The sequence below is a fragment of the Chiloscyllium plagiosum genome, chromosome 14 (assembly GCF_004010195.1).
Source record: "Chiloscyllium plagiosum isolate BGI_BamShark_2017 chromosome 14, ASM401019v2, whole genome shotgun sequence".
NCBI classification, from domain to species: domain Eukaryota; kingdom Metazoa; phylum Chordata; class Chondrichthyes; order Orectolobiformes; family Hemiscylliidae; genus Chiloscyllium; species Chiloscyllium plagiosum.
The window spans coordinates 66,175,531-66,198,990 of record NC_057723.1 but is presented as its reverse complement, the minus strand read 5'-3'; the positions used below and the strand labels follow the sequence as shown (position 1 = coordinate 66,198,990).

The 23,460-nt window shown below is 44.1% G+C and overlaps 1 protein-coding gene across 2 annotated transcripts in view; it reads right to left on the bottom strand.

The window, feature by feature from the left end:
* Positions 1-23,460, bottom strand: part of LOC122556941 — a 48,579-nt gene that overhangs the window by 12,628 nt on the left and 12,491 nt on the right. The window contains exon 3 of one of the 2 annotated variants that reach the window (XM_043704183.1): positions 15,129-15,979. The exons of the other annotated variant lie outside the window; for it this stretch is intronic. Coding sequence (XP_043560118.1) covers positions 15,741-15,979 — 239 coding nt within the window. The 3' untranslated portion in view covers positions 15,129-15,740. Of the gene's footprint in view, positions 1-15,128; positions 15,980-23,460 lie in introns of those variants that run through there. 2 annotated transcript variants of the gene reach the window in all.

The following is a 23,460-nucleotide window of genomic DNA, read 5'->3' as shown; positions in this document are numbered from 1 at the left end:
ATAGTCCAATAGGTTTAATTGGAAGCACACTAGCTTTCGGAGCGACGCTCCTTCATCAGGTGATTGTGGAGGGCTCGATCGTAACACAGAATTTATAGCAACAATTTGCAGTGTGATGTATGAAAGGCTTAACAGACAATCAATTCTTCAATGTATAATTTCAGTTACATCACACTGTAAATTTTTGCTATAAATTCTGTGTTACGATCGAACCCTCCACAATCACCTGATGAAGGAGCGTCGCTCCGAAAGCTAGTGTGCTTCCAATTAAACCTGTTGGACTATAACCTGGTGTTGTGTGATTTTTAACTTTGTACACCCCAGTCCAACACCGGCACTTCTTCATCAAAGTACATACTGTCCGCGTGAAATTTGAAGCAAAAAGATTTTGAACCACAAACTCAGCTTTTTAAATTGTGCCCCTAATTCTAAACTCCCTAATCAGGAGAAACATCCTAAAATGTCTAACTGCATTGACCCTGTCTAACCCTTTCAGCTTGTGTAGGTTTCAATACAATCACCTTTCATTCTTTGAAACTCGAGGGAATACAGATCCTGTTTGTGCAATCTCTTTGCCCAGTACAGTCCCACCATCCTAGGAACAAGTCTGGTAACTCTTCATTGCACTCCCTCAATGAGACTAATATCTTTCTTGAGATAAGAAGACCAAAGCTGCACACAAGACTTTAGGTGAGGTCCAACCAAGCTCCTCCATAAGGGTGGCATGGTGGATCAGTGGTTAGCACTGCTGCCTCACATCGCCAGGGACCTGAGTTCAATTCCTGCCTTGGGTAACTGTCTGTGTGGAGGTTGCACATTCTCCCTGTGTCTGCATGGGTTTCCTCCCACAGTCCAAGCAAGTGTAGTATCGGGGAATTGGCCCTGCTAAATTGCCCTGTAGTGTTAGGTGCATTAGTCAGAGGGGAATGGCTCTGGCTGGGTTACTCTCCGGAGAGTTGGTGTGGACCCTTTGGGGCTCAGGGCCTGCCTTCATGCTGTAGGGAATTTAATCTAATTGTTCAGAGCATTTGCTGTCGGTTCCCTTGTTTCGTAGTCATAATGTGTACAGTTCAAACTCTGTTTGGGGGATCATGTGGGGAAATCTGAGCTCTGGCTATCTGCAGGTGAAAGAGCTGGTACCACCATCCTGCATAGAGACTGTTTTGCTATTCTGTCTTGGGACCTGGGCATCGCTGGCACAGCAGGCATTTATTGTCCATCCCTAGTTATCCTTGAGAAGGAGGTGGTAAGCTGCCTTCTTGAACCACTGCAGTCCACCTGCTGTAAATGATAGCTGGCAATGTACTTTGGGAGAGATTTTCAGGATTTTGGTCCAGTAACAGTGGAAGAACAGTGATATATTTCCAAGTCAGGACGGTGAGGGACTTGGAGGGGAACTTGCCAGTGTTCCTACATATCTGCTGCCCTTGTCCTTCGGGATGGAAGTGCTCTTGGGTTTGGAAGGCGCTGTCTGAGGATCTTTGGTGAATTTCTTTAGTGCATCATGGAGATAGTACTCGCTGCTGCTACTGAGTGTCAGTGGAGGGAGTGATGCTTAGTAATGCCAATCAAGTGGGCTGCTTTGCCCTGGATGGTGTCAAGCTTCTTGAGTGTTCAGGCAAGTGAGCAGTATTCCATCACACTCTAGACTTGTGCCTTGTAGATAGTAGACAAGCTATGAGGAGTCAGGAGGTGAGTTACTCGCTACAGTATCCCTAGCTTCTAATCTACTCTTATAGCCACTGTGTTTATGTGGCAAGTCCAGTTGAGTTTCTGGTCAATGGTATTTACAGGAATAGTTTTAACCACAACCCCTTGACACTCAATGGCATTACAATCACTCCCTCACTATCAACATCCTGCATCAGCCTTTCTTTTGCACTGATGTGCTGAGCTCTTCCGTCATTGAAGATGGGGTTATTTGTGGAGTCTCCTCCTCCACTGAGTTGTTTAATTGTCCACCACCATTTACAACTAGACGTGGCAGCACTGCAGAGCTTAAATCTGATCCATTGGTTGACGGATCGCTTAGCTCTGTCTATCACTTGCTGCCTATGCTTTGGCTTCACCAGGTGGGCACCTCATCTGCAGGTAAGCCTGGTGTTGCCCTTGGCATTTCCTCCTCCACTCTCTTGAGCCCATCACCCTAAAGGAGAAAATGATCACAGAGGGGTTCTGAAGGAGGAATTCATGTCAGGGCCTGTTAAACTACTCCTGTAAATCCTCCACTTCATGCGATTCTCCAAGGGATGAGTGCAAAGTTAGAGCCCTGGATTAGATCACATTTCTGTTTGCCCCATCATGAAAAGGAGGGTGCTCAGAGAAGATTTACAAAGATGATCCCTGAAATGAACTGATATAAGATCAGGGAAGGTTCGATAGGCTGGGTGCCTCCCTTACCGAGAAAAGGAAGCTAAAGTGTGACCTAATCGAGGTCTTTGAGATAATGAAAGGTTCTGACAGTGGGGGCACTGAGAGAATGTTCCCTTGTGTAGGGAAAAGCAGGACCAGCAGCCCCCAATATCGATAGTCAGTAAGAAACTGAATGGGGAGGTGCCACAGAAACTGCTTCACTGAATGAAGAAGTCAAACGTGTGCTGCTGGTAAAACACAACAGGTCAGGCAGCATCCGAGGAGCAGGAGAATCGACGTTTCGAGCATAAACCCTTCAACAGGAAGTGCTTATACCCGAAATGTCGATTCTCCTGCTCTTCAGATGCTGTCTGACCTGCTGTGCTTTTCCGGCACCACACTCTCGACTCTGATCTCCAGCATCTGCAGTCCTCACTTTCTCCATGTGATTGAAGAATCCAGTCTCACAGGGAGTGGACAAAGTAAACCGTGCAGCTGCTCTTAAGGAGAAATGAGACGAGAATTTGAGTGAGAGGGGTTAGAGGTTTGTTGTGGGAGATTAAGATGAGGAAAAATGCGAGGAGACTGAAGTGAAGCATAAGATTGAGCATTGACTGATGGGCTGAATGACCTGTTTCAGGGCTGTATATTCTATGTAACCCCCATGAGAAAGCTGAGTTGGCAATAGGTAGCACTTTGCACCTGCTCTAGCGGACAGGTACCTGTTATATATATCACAACATCAAGCTACATATGATTGATCTTTAAAGGAACTTGTGCTGATTAATCCAAACCTGCTGACAACTTACATTTACATACTGTCCTTCAATGTAGTAAAATAGTTTAAGGTGTTTTCAATCTGTGTGTAATCTGAACCATTAAATGCAGGTAGTTCAGGAGAGGGACAATAGCATTGACTTGGATCAAAGTCCAAACTAAAGAGCTAGTACATGCCTTGATCCCCTAAAAGAAACTCCTGCAGCAATCTCCATTCTTCCACTCAAAGACATTAATGCAGCAACCAGACTTTTCAAGGGCATTGCTGGAGTTTGAATCAAACAGTTCATGAAATTAACACATTTTCAGGTCACTTTTCAAAGTACAGGAGGTACTCTGGTAAAGGTGGATTATTGGCAGATAGCTGGAAAGCTGTTTGTGATAGACCAGTCAAAGCAGCAACGGGTCCCACGCTTCAGAGCTGGGAGTTGAAGAGAATCACAGAGCTCAGCTCTGAGAACAACAGATCAAGGGTTAATGATTCCCCATTCGTCAGATGGCGAAAGACGTGAATAACGCAGTCTTCTGCTAATTACACTATCCTGGCTAAGCAATGAACTAGATTTCAACAAGGAATTATTTTACTTTACGTCGAGTTTAATATGGACTTAAGTCAGAATGGGTAAGGTTCAAATAAAAGCAGGGTACCATGGATGCTGGAAATCTGAAATAAAATTGAAAGTGTTGGAGAAACTCAGCAGGTCTGACAGCATCTATGAGAGAGAAACTGAGTTAACATTTCAGAACGGGTCTGAGTCTGATATTTCCTCTATTTCTCTCCCCATAATTGTTGCCAGGCCAGCTGAGTTTCTCTATTTCAATTTCAAATATGGTTCAAACGTAGAATTGCCCAGAACTGGTTGAATCACACGCTTGCAGATAAAGTCAGAGAGCTGTACAGCACGGAAACAAACCCCTTGGTCCAACTCATCCATACCGACCAGATATCCTAAATTAATCTAGTCCCATTTGTCAGCACTTGGTCCGTATCTCTCCAAACCCTTCCTATTCATGTCCCCATGTAGATGCCTTTAAATGTTGTAATTGTACCAGCCTCCACCACTTCCTCTGGCAACTCATTCCATACATGTACCACCCTCTGAGTGAAAAAGTTGCCCCTTAGGTCCCTTTTAAATCTTTCTTCTCTCACCCTAAACTCTAGTTCTGGACTCCACCACCCTATGGAAAAGACACTGTCTAGTTACCCTATCCATGCCCCTCATGATTTTACGAACCTCTATAAGGTCACCCCTCAGCCTCCAATGCTCCAGGGAAAACAGCCCCAGCTTGTTCAGCCTCTCCCTGTAGCTCAGATCCTCCAATCCTGGCAACATCCTTGTAAATGGAGCATGTCCAGCAGAGATTCACGCATATGATCCCAGGAATGGTAGGCCTAACACACAATGAATGGCTGAGGATCCTGGGATTGTGTTCATTAGAGTTTAGAAGGTTGAGGGGAGATCTAATGGAAATCTACAAGATAATGCATGGCTTAGAAAGGGTGGACACTGGGAAGTTGTTTCCGCTGGGCGAGGAAACTAGGACCCGTGGGCACAGCTTTAGATTTAGAGGGGGTCAATTTAGAACGGAAATGAGGAGACATTTCTTCAGCCACAGAGTGGTGGGCCTGTGAAATTCATTGCCATGGAGCACAGTGGAGGGCAGGATGTTAAATGTCTTCAAGGCAGAGATTAATAAATTCTTGATCTCACAAGGAATTAACGGCAACAGGGAGAGTGTGGGTAAGTGGAGTTGAAATGCCCATCAGCCATGATTGAATGATGAGTGGACCTGACGGGCCGAATGGCCTTACTTCCACTACTTTGTCTTCTGGTCTAAATCTTTTCTGAATCCTATCAAGTTTCACAACATTGCTGGGAGATCAGAATTGCACACAATATTCAAAAAGTGGCCTAACCGATGTCCTGTACAGCTGTAACATGACCTCCTAATTCCTAATCCTGGTGCTGTGACCAATAAAGGGAAGCATACTAAATGCCTTCTTCACTATCCTATCGACCTGCGACTCCACTTTCAAGGAGCTATGAAGATGCATTACAAAGTCTCTCATGCCTTTTGATTACCTTGATGCTCAGATTGAAGTGATAATTAAATATTCAATCTTCATCTCAATAGCCCATGGGTCACAGTTTTAAAACCTGATGACTTACAGTGATTGAACCAGAGATGAACAATTTACTGGCTATGATCGGGATACAATCAGTTTATTGCTTCCCTTCAAGGAAAGGCACTGTAAATTATTGCTGTCTCACATTTCCAGGACCATGACTAAAATGCTCAATACTTTTCAAAATGTCCTGGGCATTGATTTGATTAGAGATGACTTAACTGGCATTTACTGAGCAGTGAGTGCTGAACCAGAATTCTGGGTCAAGAAATTGATTTCATCCGGGTTTCTGACCACTTTGTTTGCCTGCCACTTCAGATGGATGTGGGTAAGGCACAGATGCATTCTGGGATTGACATATTAATCAGTCGAAATCTGCATCCCCATTCTATTTGATTAAAGACTTATCAACCATCTAGGTTTGTCCAATACATCACATCAGTTGTGTGACACTTTGATCTTTCACTATAAACTCTGTGTTCTATGATCCTGCACTGGCTGCCTGATGAAGGGGCAGTGCTCTGAAAGTTTGTGCTTCCAGATAAACCTGTTGGACTATAACCTGGTGTGTGATTTTTAACTTTGCCTCAATTGAGTGATTGGGAGAAAGTGAGGACTGCAGGTGCTGGAGATCAGAGTCGAAAAGTGTGGTGCTGGAAAGGCACAGCCGGTCAGGCAGCATCCGAGGAGCAGGACAGTCACTGTTTCGAGCATAAGCTCTTCATCAGGAATGTATGAAGGCCGTATACTTGAAACATCGACTCTCCTGCTCCTCGGATGCTGCCTGACCGGCTCTGCCTTTCCAGCACCACACTTTTCAATGGTTGTGCAGATGTCTTCACCTTTAAGGTGACACTCTTTCCCTGAGTGTTGCTGGACAGCTCTGTACGCAGGGAGAAAGTGAGGGCTGCAGATGCTGGAGATCAGAATCAAACACTGTGGTGCTGGAAAAGCACAGCAGGGCAGGCAGCATCCGAGGCGCAGGAGAGTTTACATTTCGAGCATAAGTTCTTCATACATTCCTGATGAAGGGCTTATGTGTGAAACATCGACTCTCTTGCTCCTCGGATGCAGCTGGGGCAACGTTGATGAATCTATATGGGACTGGGAGCTGGTTCTTCTTAAAGACAGGCTGTGGCTTATGGTGCAAGTAGGATAAAAGCTTGCTGCACTGGATATTTTTACAATCTGCAAGACACTTAGGATCAGACAGGTGCACTGCTGGAGGCCCTAGTCATATCGGTAGTCAGTAGGAGAGATGTCATGATTGCACAGGCCTGTTCCGAGGCCCTCCAGACTCAGGCTGAGAAGAGATTCGGTAGCTGGGCCATACAACTCCCAGAGATTACCTCTGAAGACCTGGCAGCTGTGTCACTAGAGGTCTGATGACCTCAAATATGTGATCAAGCCAGCCAAGACGATTTCACATCGGATTTTCAACTTAGCCCTCCCTCCAACCCCCCACACTGCTCCAAACACCACAACCCATCACTCATGCACCACCAATCCCTGGTGCTCAGGACTCCAACAAAACAGGAATCAGTGAGAGTTAGAGGGCAAACTCTCCACTGGCTGGAGTCATGCCTGGCACAGATGTAGATGTGGTTGTTGGAGGTCATCGCTGCAGAAATTCCTAAGGGTGGGCTTATCTTCAGCTGCTTCCCTCCATCATAAGGCCTAAAGTGGAATGTTCATTGATGATTGCAAAATATTCAGCACCATTCATCACTCCTCTGATTCTGAAGCAGTCCATGTTCAAACACAGCAAGACTTGGGCAACATCCAAGTTTGGCCTGACAAGTAATACAAGCATGACATAAATAACAGATAATGACCGTCTCCAATAAGAGACAATCTAAACACCGCCCCTTGACATTCAATGGAATCACCATCACTGAATCCCTCAACGTTACCATTGATCAGAAACTCAACTGAACTCGCCACACAAACACAGTGGCTGCAAGAGCAGGTTAGATGATAGGAAGATTCCACATGTAACTCACCTGCTGAATCCCCAAAACCTATCCACCATCTACAAAACACAAGCCAGGAGTGTGATGGAATATTCCTCACTTGCCTGGTTGGGTGGAGCTCCAACAATGCAATCCAGGACAAAGCATCCCTTGGATCACATCCACAGCTTACAATTCATACTGTCTATTACTAATGCACAATAGCAGCAGTGTATAGACTGCAGCAACTTACAAAGGCTCCTTAATCAGCACTTTCCAAACCCACAACCTCCATCACTTAGAAGAACTGCAAGGCAGACTTTGGGCCACATAACAATGCAGAGTGGCCAAGCAGAGGCTGCTAGCCATGTTCAGTACTCATGAGGAAGCCCTCAACTGGGATCATGTGGGCTCATGTCACACTACAGGTAACCCCACCACCCTATACACTCACCCTCTCTCACGGGCATGTACTCCCTCACACTCAGGAACACTCTCACATGCATGCTCTCACACACTATACTCCGTCACACTTACACACTCTCTCCCCAGAGCGCGGGCACACGCACAGGCACGCACGCACGCACACACACACAACTATGGGGTGAATATGCATTTGCAGATTTGTTTTTGCAGAAACATTCCATTTTGTTCAAAAAACACAAACTCTGTAGACAGTCAGTCAATGTGACATTTTATAAGTTCCTACTTTGGCAATAAAACAAGTCTGACAGATACAAACAGACTTGAAACACGGCCTCACACCGAAAGTAACGAGCAGTTTAGACCAAGGAGAGCCACTGGATGCTATCGACCTGAACTTCCAGAAGGCCTTTGATAAGGTGCTGCACAGGAAGTGACTGAGTAATATAAGGGCCCATAGACGAGCATAGGCAGAAGATTGGCTGTCTGGCAGAAGGCAGAGTGGGGATAAAAGGGTCCTTCTCAGGATGGCAGCCAATGGTGCTCTGCAAGGCTCAGTGTTGGAACCAGAATTTTTCACTTTATACATTAATGATCCAGATGAAGGAATGAGGGCATTCTGACTAAGTTTGCAGATGACACAAAGATAAGTGAAGGGGCCAGTAGTATTGAGGAGGCAGAGAGGCTGCAGAAGGATTGGGATAGGTTAGGAGAGTGGGCAAAGAAGTGGCAGATGGAGTCCAATGTGGGCAAGTGTGAGGTCATGCACTTTGCCAGGAAGCATTGAGGCATGGACTATTTTCTAAATGGGGAGAAAATTTCAGAAACCTGAAGTGCAAAGGGACTTGGGAGTTCTCATCCAGGATTCTAAAGAAAACTTGCATTTGGTAATTAAGAAAGCAAATACAACGTTGTCATTCATCTCCAGAGGACTAGAAGATAAAAGCAGGGATGTACTTCTGAGACTTTATAAAGTTCTGGTCAGAACAACTTTAGAGTATTGTGAGCAATTTTGGACCCCATAGTTCAGGAACGATGTATTGATCCTGGAGCAGGTCCAGGGGAGGCTTACGACAATTATCCCAAGAATGAAAGTCTTAACATATGAGGAATATTTGAGCAATCTGGGATTATACTCAATGGAGTTTAGAAGGATGGGTGGGGGGATCTGATTGTGGATGGAGTGGGAGTCTGTACAGTTACAGATGCATCTGTCTGACTGAGGGATACACAGATTGCTGTGCGTTGGCAGAGAATAAGGCTTGGCACTTGTGGGAAGTCAGCCAGAGATGCCAACCCAAGGCTTCATATCACTTCCGACTTTGATAAAGAATGCATTGGTAAGCTCAAACAAAAACAGTCAGTGCTGGGGAAACTCAGCGGACCTGGTAGCATCTGTGAAGAGCTAACATTTCAAATCTAGTGACCTCTTCTTCAGAACTGAACCAGAACAGTTCCCGAGAAGAGTCATTTGAAATGTTAACTCTGTTTCTCTCTTAATAGAAGCTGTCAAGCCTGTTGAATTTCCCAAACACTGGTCATTTCTGCTTCAGATTTCCAGCCTCCACAGTATTTTTCTTTAATCCACAGATTATCAAGTTGTGAGTTGCTGATTATGAGGTCCTCACTATATCTCTGGTTGCTCTCCTTGGTGTTCTTGAGGATTCTCTCACTTGGATCTGGGTGCTGTGCTCTCTCTTTCGGTGGTGTCCTCTCTCTTTCATACTGGCTCAACATCTGGAAACCTTGGTCCTTTACCAGCCTACTCACTCTGTGCAACACTGTCCACACAACAATCAATACTCACAGAGGGTCACTGGACAATGTGGATCAATTCTCAGACATTGGGAGCCTTGTCTCAGAGAGAGAATGAGATTCAGTATCACCTCCAGTGTCCCAGCACAGCTTTTGATTGTTTGAAGAACTGTGTTTAATGACCAGGACCTCAAGTCCAACAGGAAGCTCATGGTCAACAGGGCATGAGACCCTCTGTATGTATTATAGACATGGACAATGTACAACAGATATCTCAAACCCCTAGAGAAAAGTCACAGGAGATATTTCTGCAAAACCATTGATAGGACTTCTAATACCAGGGTCTTCTCTCAAGACAACTTTCCACACCAGTCAAGGCACTGGTTATTGTCAATCTGCTGTCAATCATTCTGTCTAGTGCCTGAGAAAGCTCTCTACCTCAAACTCCACCACCGCAAGCAGGAACCAACAGGCTGGAGGAAACATTGCAAGGACGTTCTCAAAGCCTCCCTGATCACGTGTAACATCCCCACCCACCTGTGGGAGTCCCTGGTCATGGACCCCATCCCAAACTAGAGAAGTAGTGTCTGTGAAGGTGCCAATTATTTTAAGCATCTCTGACAGGCCGAGATGGTGACCAAGCACAAGCAGTGGTCGGAGTGTGTGAAAACCTTAGCATCCCGCCCACCCTCTCAAACAACGTTTGTCCCACCTGCAGCTGGGTGTGCAGATCCAGCATTGGACAGTTTGGTCACCTCAGCACTCTTCAACTCCAGAGTGGAATGCAACCATCCTCAGCCCAGAGGGAGAGCCCTGCAAGAGTTTGGAAGGATCCAGAAGCAAGAAAGAGTGAAGTGGGCTATCACTTTGACAGCAGCTGGTAAGAGATGGTGGTCAGATCCACCAGGGAGCAAGCCGACCTGCAGGAGGCAGTAGATTTCTGGTGTGTTGATGCATCAATGGGAGCAATGTTCTTCCAAAAGACACAGGAAGCAGAGCTTCTACCTGTCCACTGTACACGTTCACTGGGACCTAAACCTGTCTGCTCCTCTCTCCTACAGGCACTGCTCATGGTTGTTTTAGTGCTCATTAAACCTCCAGGCTCAAGCAGCCTTGTGTCTAGCCAACCTTATCCAGAGTGTCCAAAGCTTGAAAATTCAGAGGTGAGCTTCTTACCCCAGCTATCATCAGCAAAACCCTTCCCAGATCAGAGTGTTTCTTAAAATATCCCCCGGAGAGAATTCAGAGGGGGACATTGGGAAACTATGTATACCATGTGAAGGTTAAATGCCAGTCCAAATATTGCTGCAGTTTGAATGCTGAGCACGTCAAACATGAATAAAAAATAGTGTTTTTGGAATATGATTTTAACTTGACCTCTGAGTAGCACGCCAAGAAACACTGAACAAGGCTTTGTCTTAGAGCCATAGAGTCATAGAGATGTACAGCATGGAAACAGACCCTTCGGTCCAACCCGTCCATGCTGACCAGATATCCCAACCCAATCTAGTCCCACCTGGCTGCACCGGCCCATATCCCTCCAAACCCTTCCTATTCATATACCCATCCAAATGCTTTTTAAATGTTGCAATTGTACCAGCCTCCACCATTTCCTCTGGCAGCTCATTTCAAACACGTACCACCCTCTGTGTGAAAAAGTTGCCCCTTAGGTCTCTTTTATATCTTTCCCCTCTCACCCTAAACCTATGCCCCCTCGTTCTGGACTCCCCGACCCCAGGGAAAGGACTTTGTTTATTTATCTTATCCATGCCCCTCATAATTTTGTAAATCTCTATAAGGTCACCCCTCAGCCTCCCACACTCCAGGGAAAATAGCCACAGGCTTTTTAGCCTCTCCCTGTAGCTCAGATCCTCCAACCCTGGCAACATCCTTGTAAATCTTTTCTGAACCCAATGCAGCACATCACATTTATCTGAATTAAACTCCATCTGCCACTTCTCAGCCCATTTGCCCATCTGGTCCAGATCCTGTTGTAATCTGAGGTAACCTTCTTCGCTGTCCACTGCACCTCCAATTTTGGTGTCATCTGCAAACTTACTAATTGTACCTCTTAGGTTCACATCCAAATCATTTATATAACTGATGAAAAGTAGTGGACCCAGCACCACTCCACTGGTCACAGGCCTCCAGTCATGAAAACAACCCTCCACCACCACCCTCTGTCTTCTACCTTTGAGCCAATTCTGTATCCAAATGGCTAGTTCTCCCTGTATCCCATGAGATCTAACCTTGCTAATCAGTCTCCCATGGGATACAGGGAGAACTAGCCATTTGGATACAGTCTTTCATACGCCTTACTGAAGTCCATATAGATCACATCTACTGCTCTTGTTCTTTTCCTCTCTCATTGATTTTAATGTTGTTAGATGCAAATTCTTCCCTAAGCCAGAACGACCAGATAAGCTTTAGGGATGGATATAAAACAAATGACGTCAGACGTAGTGAACAAAACAAAAACAGAAATTATTGGAGAAACGCAGCAGGTCTCGCAGCATCTGTGGGGATCCCAAAGAAGAATCACTGGATTTGAAATGTGAAACCTTTAGGGCTGTATAAATGTGTATAAATATCACATCAGAAATGTTCCTGGATGTGTTTTTAATATAGCCAAAAATGGGTTTTATCACCAAAAGTTAACATTATAGTCACAGTTGAGAGTGTGGTGCTGGAAAAGCAGAGCAAGTCAGGCAGCATCCAAGGAGCAGGAAAATCAACGTTTCAGGCATAAGCCCTTCATCAGGAATCAGCTAAAATGTCGATTCTCCTGCTCCTCAGATGCTGCCTGACCTGCTGTGCTTTTCCAGCACCACACTCTCAACTCTAATCTCCAGCATCTGCAGTCCTCACTTTTGCCTATTACAGTCACTGTGTCTACCGTCTGAGAATAAGCTGTTAAAAATTATATTGAACTAATGTTAGTTATATATGTAAATAATATTCGTGTGAAGTGTCCAATTTCTTCTTAAATTGAAAAATTAATTGACGTCTTTTACAATAATAGCGTTGTGCATAAAAAGTTACATCTTCACAGCCCCCTCAATGACCTGTCAACATTTACAAACTTGTAGAAACTCTCCATGGTGATTACTTTGAACTGTTACATTGTGTGTAGAGGGAGATGCCAGGCCTGATGACAGAGTTTGGCAATTAACGCAAAAGATCACAGAAACTTGAGTTGTGAGGGACATAATTGGCATATGGAATTTTGATAACTTGCAGTGCTTTGGTCAATTTCTGACAAACAGTGAGGAAAGAGTTAAATGTTACATGGGGAAAACCTCCAGGCACTAGTCTGTGACATAGAAACACTGAGGATAGGAGCAGGAGAAGGCCATGTGGCCCTTTGAGCCTGCTGCACCATTCATTTTGATCATGGCTGATCGTCCAACTCAATTCTCCCCACAACCTCTGATTCCATTCTCCCCAAGTGCTATATCTAGCTGTCTCTTGAATGCATTCAATGTTTTGGTATCATCTACTTCCTATGGTAGCAAATTCCACAGGCTCACCACTCTTTGGGTGAAGAAATGTCTCCTCATCTGCATCCTAAATGGTCCATCCTGAATCCTCATATTGTGACCCCTGGTTCTGCACACAACCACCACTGGAACATCCTCCTTGCATCTACCCTATCTAGTCTTGTTAGAATTGTATAAGTCTCTATGAGATACCTCCTCATTTGTCTGAACACCAGCAAAAACATTCCTAACTGAGTCAATCTCTCCTCATACATCAGTCCCGCCATCCCCGGAATCAGCCTGGGAAACCTTCACTGCTCTCCCTCCAGAGTAAGAGCATCCTTCCTCAGAAAATGAGGCTAAAACTGCACACAATATTCCATGTGTGGCCTCACCAAGCCCTTGTATAATTGCAACAATACATCCTTGTTCCTGTTCTCAAAACCTCGCGCAATTAAGGCCAACATACCATTTGCCTTCTTTACTGCCTGCCGGACCTTCAGCAACTGTGCACAAGGAACCCAGTCACGCTGCACATGCCCCCACTCCCAATTTACAGCCATTCAGGTAGTAATCAGCCTTCTTGTTTTTGCTTCCAAAGTGAACAACCTCACATTTATCAAACTTACACTGCATCTGGCATTGTTTTGTCCAGATCATGCTGAAGGATCTCTGCATCCTTGTCACAGTTCACCCTCCCATCCAACTTGATGTCATCTGCAAACTTTGACATGTTACATTTTGTTCCCTCATCCAAATCATTAATATTATTGTGAATACTGCTGGGGTCCCAGCACTGATCCCTGTGACACCCCACTAGTTACTGCCTGCTAATTTGAAAATGACACGTTAATTCCTACTCTGTTTCCTCTCTGCTAACCAGTTTCATCTCCATCTCAATACACTTACCCCAATCCCATGGCACTTTAATCTTGCACAATAATCTCTTATGCGGGACTTCGTCAAATGCTTTCTGAAAGTCCAGATATACCACATCAACTGGCTCCCCCCTTGTCAACTAAACAAGTTACACCTTCATAGAATTCCAATAGATTTGTCAAGCATGATTTCCTCTCCATCTCAATACACTTACCCCAATCCCATGGCACTTGAATCTTGCACAATAATCTCTTATGTGGGACTTCGTCAAATGCTTTCTGAAAGTCCAGATATACCACATCGACTGGCTCCCCCTTGTCAACTCCACTAGTTACACCTTCATAGAATTCCAACAGATTTGTCAAGCATGATTTCCCCTTCTCAAATCCATGCTGACTCTGACTGATCCTACCACTGTTTCTTAAATGCTCCTTGATAATGGATTTGAGAATTTTTCCCTTGACTAGCTTACTGGTTTATAATTCCCTGGTTTCTCTCTACCTCCCTTTTGGAATATTGAAGTGACATTAGCTACTGTCCAATCTGCAGGGACTGTACCAGAGTCTATAGAATCCTGGAAAGTGACCACCAATGCATCCAATTATTTCTAGCGCCATTTCCATGAGGACTCTGGGATATAGATTCTCAGACCTTGGGGATTTATCCACCTTCAGTCTCCTCAATTTTCCAAGCACCATTTCTCTATGATTATTGGTGCCCCACACCAAATCTTGCATTCTCCAACATTTCTGATATCTGATTAGTCACATATCACGGTACAGAGAAGTAATGACAATCTGCTAGAAAATAGAATTAGAATAGTTAGATGGTTGTTTTGACTGGTACAGATGTGATGGGCTGAAGGGCCTTTTACTCTGCTGCAGATTTCTGTGACTCTGATATGGAATAAGGTCAAGGAGTGAGTGTTGTGATGTAATGGGGGCGGGGGGGGGCGGTAATTGTGTCTGCCTGATTCAGTAAGTTAGCACCTATGGATGTGGTTGATTGGAGACGGTAACATACCATATAAGGCACAGAATGTTCCAAGTTTCCTACCTTTGATCCTGCCTAAGAACAAGGGAGATATTACTGAACAGTTCAAAGGTCAGTGACCAGCTATCAGTGAACAGTTAGTTGGGAAATAATGAGGGGCACAGTTGGTTTGAGGAGCCCAGGGAAACCCAAATATAATAATTACTCAGTGTAGCTTGGAAGAACAGGGCTTCAGGCAGCACAGTGCAGTTTTGGCTGCAGAGTATTTTTGAAACTGAGAGTGTGCCTTTGTTTCAATACTGAACTTTAATATTGCTAACTTAGGGACAGTGCAGTCTTGGTAGGAGGTCAGTTCACATATAAAAAAGAACAGGAAGGCTGGACTTGGACACAGATTTAAAGGAATCTGGAATAGTGCATCTTTTGGATGAGAATTGCACTTCTGGTGTGTTGGAGTGGAGTGACTTGAAAGAAAGGAACCAAAATCCCTAATGAGGAAAACAGAGTTTTAAAGAATATTTGTTACTCACAGTAATGACCGACATCCAGTTGGTTGTTGAAGAAAATTGGGAACCGAGATTGGTTGCGTCTCCCATTGAACGCACAGTTTGTGGTGTACCCATGGTTTATCTACTAATTCATGTTTACCTCATGGTGGTTCTGGATGTTAGAGTATAAGGTTAGAAAGTAATGTTAGTGCACTTTGTTAATTCTTGTATTAACTATTTTAACAAGTAAAGACCATTTTAACTTTTTGGACTGTGGACATTAAAAGTAGGAAAATTTACTGTTTTAAACCAAGGGACTATAGAAGAAGATGTTATAGTTTGGGTTTTAAAAATAAGATACTGGAACTCATTGTGCATTGTACAGACAATATTATCTTAATTCAAGTTGTAGGGAGGATGCTGGATATCTTGGTTTCCGGTTGGAGTGTTTCCAGGGACAGTTTGCCATCTGATAGACTTTTGATTGGTTTTCCGACAAGGATCAGTCACGTGTTCAGGTGTACTCTGCACAACAATACCTTCCTGATTGGCTGCCGGGTGAGTAGATACAACTTGTGATTGGGCAATACGGCAGAAACATCCAGGCTTTGTAGGAGAAAACATCTCTCCCTCTCTTTCGGGAAGGGCAGAAGTAAGTGAAAGACTCAGCAGCTAACTGCACTCTCTCTTTGCAAATTCCCTCTTGAACAGGTTGTCCATAAACTTGTGCCACCAGTGCAGAGTCAAAAAGAACTGGAAGGGAAGTGAAAAAAAAATCTGTTATTCAAACTGATGCGAGAACTATGTTTCACTGCCATTTTTACTCCTACCTCAGCCATCATGCCAGTGCTGAATTCTTCCAAGGTGTAGAGTTGAAGTTATAGCATTATAATTTAGCAATTCATGTTTATTTCTTTCCATTGATTGAAAACTATTTGATTGCAATTAGGTGGTGATTTTGTTTTGTTAATGAAATCACATAGTGTGCATATTCCTGTAACCTGGATTAGACAGTTAGGACATGGAGGAAGGAGTGGGCACTGTGGGGAATGGAGTGCATTATTTCCCCCCTCCAACTCCATTGTAATTCAGTCACCACATTCTGTCCCTACCTTCTCCTATTTCTGTCTTTGTTACACTGCTACTGGTGGGTAATGCTTCCTAATTGCTTAGTGAGTTGATCAGTTAGATGATTTGGTCATGGCTTAACATTAAAATAGATAGTTTGGTAAAATTGAGTAATTAGATCATTGAATCGAATTTTCAGATTTCTGATAACTCCAGGAGTAGTGGAGCTTGATTTCCAGTGCATGATCCCAGGGACTCATGATTAAAGTTTCTTCCATTTGTTAAAACACATCAAGTCTTGTGGCTTTATTGTGCCTGTAGTAACTGGCATTTAAGATCCTGTCTACTTTAGTAAAGAGATTACCGATTCCTAACCAGATTGGTTAATCTAGTTTAGGGGGGTCTTGTGTTCCAGCAGCAACCTGATGCCTACACAAAAGAAACTCAGGCAGCAAAGAAAGATAATGACAATAAATATTGAATTAATTAGTAATATTGCCATCACTCGGGGATCAGCGCTTTGTCTTGGTCAGCTGCATTATTCAGTTTACACGGCTGTTAAAGAGCAGGCTCTTGATGGACACCTGCACCAGGGAAGTCTGGGCCAGCAACACCCCATTATACAGTCCTTTTCTGTACCAGGCCCCACTTCCTTCCAGTTCAACTCACGACTCGATCCTCCTTGGTCTGAATAAGCAACAGGAGTTCAGTAAAGAGCAAAACCCAACTGGCCTCATTACAACACAATTAAAACATAGAGATGCCCAGAGGAGTTCTCAAATTATAAAATTAACAATACACGATCAGAACCAAGTTATGTCATGCCACAAACAGGACCAGATTCCAGCTTGTAACTAACTCCCTGTTATCTGTCATTCTACATATAAACCCCTCAGTTAGATTCCAGCCTGTGATGATCGCCATTGATTGATCATTTGATTTGATTTATTGTCACGTGTACCTAAGTACAGTGAAAATCTTTGTTTGAGGGCAGTACAAGCAGATCATAGTAAGCACGGGCATATAGATCATTGGGTGAAACAATATTTGGGCAGAGTGAGGCGTATGGGTTACACTACACAGGACATGCAGTAGATAAAATCAACATGAACAAAATCAGTGTTACTTGACTTTATCTGTTATACAAGGAACGTAGGAACAGAAGTAGGCCATTCAGCCCATCCAGCCTTCGCTGCCATTCAAATACATGGCTGATTACCTACCTCAATACCACTTTACTACATTATCCCTATATCCTTTGATGTCATTGGCATCCAAAAACCTATCAATTTCTGTCTTGAACCTGCTCAATCATTGAACTTCCATACCTGTTTAAGCTAGAAAATTTTGAAGATTTACCGTGTTCTGAATGAACAAATTCCTCCCCAGCCTCATATTAAATGGTCTACCCCTTGTCCACAGATCATCTCCCCAGCTCTAGAGTCACTAAGTAATCGCAGTACCCTGACTTGATCCACACTGTCAGCCTCTGTAAGAATACTGTAAGTTTCAGTGACATCACCTGTCATCCTTCAAAGTTTGGGAGAATACCAGCTCAGTTTCTATATACTTATTAAGTATCTCATGTTTTAGAATGAACATGTTGGTTTCATTTCTTTCATATATAAATCGCAGAACTTTTTAAAAGTTTCGTTCTCAAGTGAACTTTAACAATTGGTGTCATGTTGGCCCAGATAATGCATTGAAGGTGCGAGGTGCCCTGTATTCTGTGCCACAATGTTCAGACTGATTTTAATCTAAAAAAACAGATTTACAGAGTCTTACATGGATTCATGCAGTTTTTAAGCAAAATAAAATGCAATTCTGCAAGTACAAATTCACCCCACAAACTTATTTGTGGGTCAGGCGATGTGTTGTATCTGCATGATGTGGAAGCTGCCATAAAGACTGATGCAAAATATCTGTTAACTCCTCCGCCATTTCCTTTTTCCCCTGAATTGTCTCCCCGATTGATTTTCGAAGGAACCCACGTTTACTTTGTCCTCTCTCTTCCTTTTTACAAATTTAAAGAAGCTCTCACGGTCAGTTTTTACATTCCTTGAAGTTCAGTTTCTCTGTCTCTATTAGCTTTTTAATCTTCCTTTGCTGGATTCTAAATTTATCCCAGTCTTTCGGCTATCACTGACGTACCTCCTTATATGTTTTTCTTTCAACTTAACACCCCAGTGCTGGTGCCAATGTCCCATGAATTTGAACCCTTTTCTCCCCACACCAATCTTTGAGCCACGCGTTTATCTCTCCCAGCTTGTGGACCCTGTGCCAATTTGTTCGTGGCTGGAGTAGTAATTCAGAGGTTATTACCTCTTCAGTCTGCTTTTTAACTTAACCTCTCATTGTTCATGTTCCCTTAGTAGAATCTCTTTCCTCATTCTACATACAGTATCTCATTGGTCCTTACATGGACCACAACAATTGTGGGCGGCACGGTGGCACAGTAGTTAGCACTGCTGCCTCACAGCGCCAGAGACCCGAGTTCAATTCCCACCTCAGGCGACTGACTGTGTGGAGTTTGCACGTTCTCCCAGTGTCTGCGTGGGTTTCCTCCGGGTGCTCTGGTTTCCTCCCACAATCCAAAAGATGTGCAGGTCAGGTGAATTGGCCATGCTAAATTGCCTGTAGTGTTAGGTAAGGGGTAAATGTAGGGGTATGGGTGGGTTACGCTTCGGCACGTCGGTGTGGACTTGTTGGGCCAAAGGGCCTGTTTCCACACTGTAATGTAATCTAATCTAAACAACTGGGTCTTTCCCTTCCCGTGCCAAGTTCCTCTGCAGTGCCAAATGATATACCAAACCCTGGCTCCAGGTAGGCAACACAGTCTTCAGGACTCTCGATCCTAGCTACAGAGAACATTGTCCATTCCCCTGACTATACTATCCCCAGTTACAATTACATTTCTCTATTCTCCCCCATCTTGAATGGCTTCCTGTACCATGGTGCCATGGTCAGTTTGCTCATTCTCCCAACAGCCCCCACTCCCATCCACATAGAGAGCAAGAATTGCAAACCTGTTAGACAAGTTCAAGGGCTGAGGTTCCTTCAGCACAGCTGCCTCCCTGGTAGTCATACTCTCCTGTCCCTGACCACTGACTTAATTCAAGGTAGTTAATCTAAGGGTGTTAATGCCTCCTGAAACACGTCATCCATGTAAGTCTCCTCCTCCCTGGTACGTCACCGTGATCAAATCTCATCCAGCTCATCAACTCTAAGGCGGAGATCCTTAAGCAACCAACACTTGCTACAGCTGTGGTCCTGAGGAACCACACTGGGTTCCACCTGGTTATTTATTGCAAGTAGAACAGCGTAGCAGCCATTTCCACTTCACCAAAGAAGGAGCCCCATTCCGGTCAGTGAAGAAAATCAATGAAAAGGGGGAAGTAAATAAAAAAGATCACCTCCCCTCCACCAAATTCTACCTGCAAACCTCACACAGAGATGACAGTCAGTACCTCAATTCCGAGGATCTGTTATTCTATGCATGAATCTCACAAACCCCTCAATAAGATTACAGCTTGTGACTTACACTTGGCTATCAGTTATTCCAAGTACAAACCCCACAAGCACCTTCATTACATTCCATCTCTTAATTCAATCTCTGTATCTGCTTTTCTATTTATAAGTTAGTCGAAGAAAATGCAACTCGATTCCAACCTGTAACTCATTCCTAACTATCTTCGAAATCCTACACTTGGCAGAAAGACATGGGCAGAAAGTACAGTCCTCAGAGTTGGATGAGTGCCTTGTCTGTTTCTGTAATTTGGAAAGCATAATTTGTAAGACTTCATAATTATTTTGGGAGGCACAAAATAACTTTTCCCTTTTCTCCATTTCTCGACTGAAGGTGCTGATTCTCTCTGATCTAGGGAATCTAACAAACCCTAAGTTTGAGAGAGAGAAAACTCAAACAGTCTCTAAAGAAAGTGAAATAGGCAGTGAGTACAACTCAGACTGTCCCTAATAAAGGACAAGGGCAAATCAGACTGTCCCCAATAAAGGACGAGGACAACTCAGACTGTCCCCAATAAAGGACGAGGACAACTCAGACTGTCCCCAATAAAGGGAGAGGACATGTGACTGTCCTGAATAACAGGAGAGGGCAATTCAGACTGTTCCCAAATAAAGAGAACAGCATGAAGCTTATTAATGGTGCAGGGAGATTATTCTGCCCAAATATTGAGCTTGCATGACCTATTGCAGTGTGGAGACGGTTAAAGCATAACTGATGCCGCTGTTCGACAGTGAGCATTGGATTGAGACTGAAGGAACACAGCTTATTCACTTATCCAATCACAATCCAATTGTGGGTGCCCTGGTACAATTGAACAGCTAATCAATTGGAACCTGGAATCATTCTGACCAACATGCTGAGGATATTTATGGACAAGAGAATCACAGGACACAACAGAACCTAGCAGTCAGCCAATCAGCTCCCCATAATTTGACTGTGGTGTCCATCCCTCCATCAATTCCCTTCCCTCCTCAAAAATAGGCCATGGGATCCCAGGCCTATTAAGTCAGGATACATCTCTCATTTTCTCATAACACAATATAAATCTCAAAACACCATTTGAATAGAGTGGGGAAAATGGAAAGAAAAGGGTTGTCCTGGCCAACCATCTTGCCTTAACCAATGTCAACAAGCAAGCCCCAGCAAGTCCTCATCACTCATAGTCAGAGGTTTGGTGTTAAGTGACCTCCTGACTCTCCGTTGCCTGTCCACCATCCACAAGGTGCAAGTCGGGAATGTGAGGGAATACTCCCCCCTTGCCTAGATGAGTGCAGCTCTACCAACTCTCAAGAAGCTTCACACCATTCAGGAGAAAGTGGCCGTTTTATTGGCACCACATCCACAAGCATCCCCTCCCTCCATCATCGATGCTCAGTCGCAGCAGTGTGTACTGTCTGCAAGATGCCCTATAGAAATTCACCAAGAGTCCTTCAACAACACCTTCCAGACCTACGACCACTTCCAAACTTGACGGAAAATGGGACGCAAGTACCCCTCCATCCTAACTTGAAACGATATCACAGTTCTTTCAGGGTCACTGGGTCAGAATCCCAGAAGTCCCCCCCCCACCGTGAGGGCACTGTGGGTCTACCTGTGGCATACAGAATACAGCAGTTCAAGAAGACAGCTCACATCCCCACCTTCTCAAGGGGCAACTAGGGATAGGCAATAAATGGTGACTCAGCCAGTGATGCCCATATCCCCGAATGGATTAAAATAAAACAGTCTGGCCACTTCTCATGAAGTTAAACATCACACAACACCAGGTTATAGTCCAACAGGTTTGGAAGCATTAGCTTCATCAGGTGGTTCCAAATAAACCTGTTGGACTATAACCTGGTGTTGTGTGATTTTTAACTTTGTCCATCCTGGTCCAACAGCAGCACCTCAAAGTCATCTCTTCTCATGATTGATGGCAAATCATGAAAGTATGGACTGGGCTGTTTGTTTGATTATCTTTAAATCTATTGGAAATTCTTTGAAATTAAAAATATTTTTCCACTTCCTTTTCAGAATGTAAGGAATTCATCTGGAGATAGGCAAATAAGTTTAAAATACTCATTTCTTATCCCGGCAGGAAAGGAACATCGTCCACTGTTGAACTAAAGTAGAGCCAATACTGGTGGTGTGTATAAACTGATCCCAGTCGGAGACTAACAGTTCTGCAGACCCATTCCTGGTTCTGCTTTCCTGTTTATATCCAGTGGTGCTCCTTCCCACAACTGAATGTTTTCCTCCCCCAATCACCAGATCACCGTGTTATGTTTTATCATCTATTAAGCACCACCTGCAAATCACCCACATTTCCAATTGAATGGTTAACATGCAAAGTCTGTGAAAGGGTAATGCAAGCTAACTAAATGGGGGCTCAGGAGAGCAGGAAAGGGTTAGTTCAAAATGGAGTCTGGGTCTGCTTTAGAAAGGGCCATTGCCTGTTACCATGGGAACTCATACCAAGATGGCGTCCGGGTTTGCAGCGTTTGGCGTGAGGCTCGGCCACTCATGGGGTGGGTTCTGCCGCATCCACACAGCTTCATCGTTGTCTTTCCAGCTCAGTAATGTGTCGGTTGCCCCGGGGTCTCTTCCTGCGGGAGAATGGGGTCCCGTGTACCTTCATTGCCCACTCCATCTCGGGCGGCAGCTGCATCAGGAAACGACTCACAGGTCCCCCCGTCGGCCAATGTCTCACAGCGTTGGGGGAGGGGCAGGACCAGGACCCACGCAATGTGACTGTCTCCAGGTCGGAAGAGCCAACAGCAGTGGCACAATGGTGGGACCTCCAAGGGATAACGTTGGACAGCAGTGACTGGAGGAGCAGAGGGGCCGAAGTCTATGGAAAGGGAAAGATGAAGTTTTGAAGCTGTTTAAGTTTTAGCAATATCAATTTATTCAGTATTTTACCATTATTCAGTTATCCAAGATGGCGCTGGGACTTGGCCTTATTATTAGGTGCCAGTTGCAATATATGCAACAAATAAATACTCATTTGGGAGATCAGTTAGTGATTTCTATGAACCTTTTAAAACTCATCTCATGTGGCAAAACTGAAATATATTTAATTAATTGGACATTTTCTGGACTGAAACAGAGTTTATCATTACAAATGAAGTCTACAATTTAATGTGCACCTGGGAATTATCTGTAGTTGATGATGAAAAACAGTTAAACAAAGCTTTCAGGGAGATAAGAGAAGGAAAAACCCAGCTTTTAGCAGAGAGTCCTTTGATAATGGCTACCTGAGACTGAGAGTAAGGAAGACACTCAAAGTTTCCAAACTGTCTCCTGAAACCTGTTCTCAGTATAGTCCCTGAAAACCAGATGGAGTTTCCAAATGCCAGTAGTTCTGTCGATCTGATAAAACGTGAAGGCCAGACCCCAGAGACTTGAACCCAAGTCGCTTGGAATCAGATGTGGATTTTGATCATCGGTCTAGGCCTGTCATCATTGCAGACCCATTGACCCAGAAAAAAATGAGTAAGGTAAATCATCACGTTGTATCCTTTGATTTCAGAGCCTTGACCAAGAGGTGTTGAGTTTTAACCTCTGACCTTTTTTTAAAACCCATTATTTTTGGAGCATAGAAACATAGTCGGCTCATCCAGGCCCTTCAGGCTGTTTTGCCATTCAGTGAAATTATGAT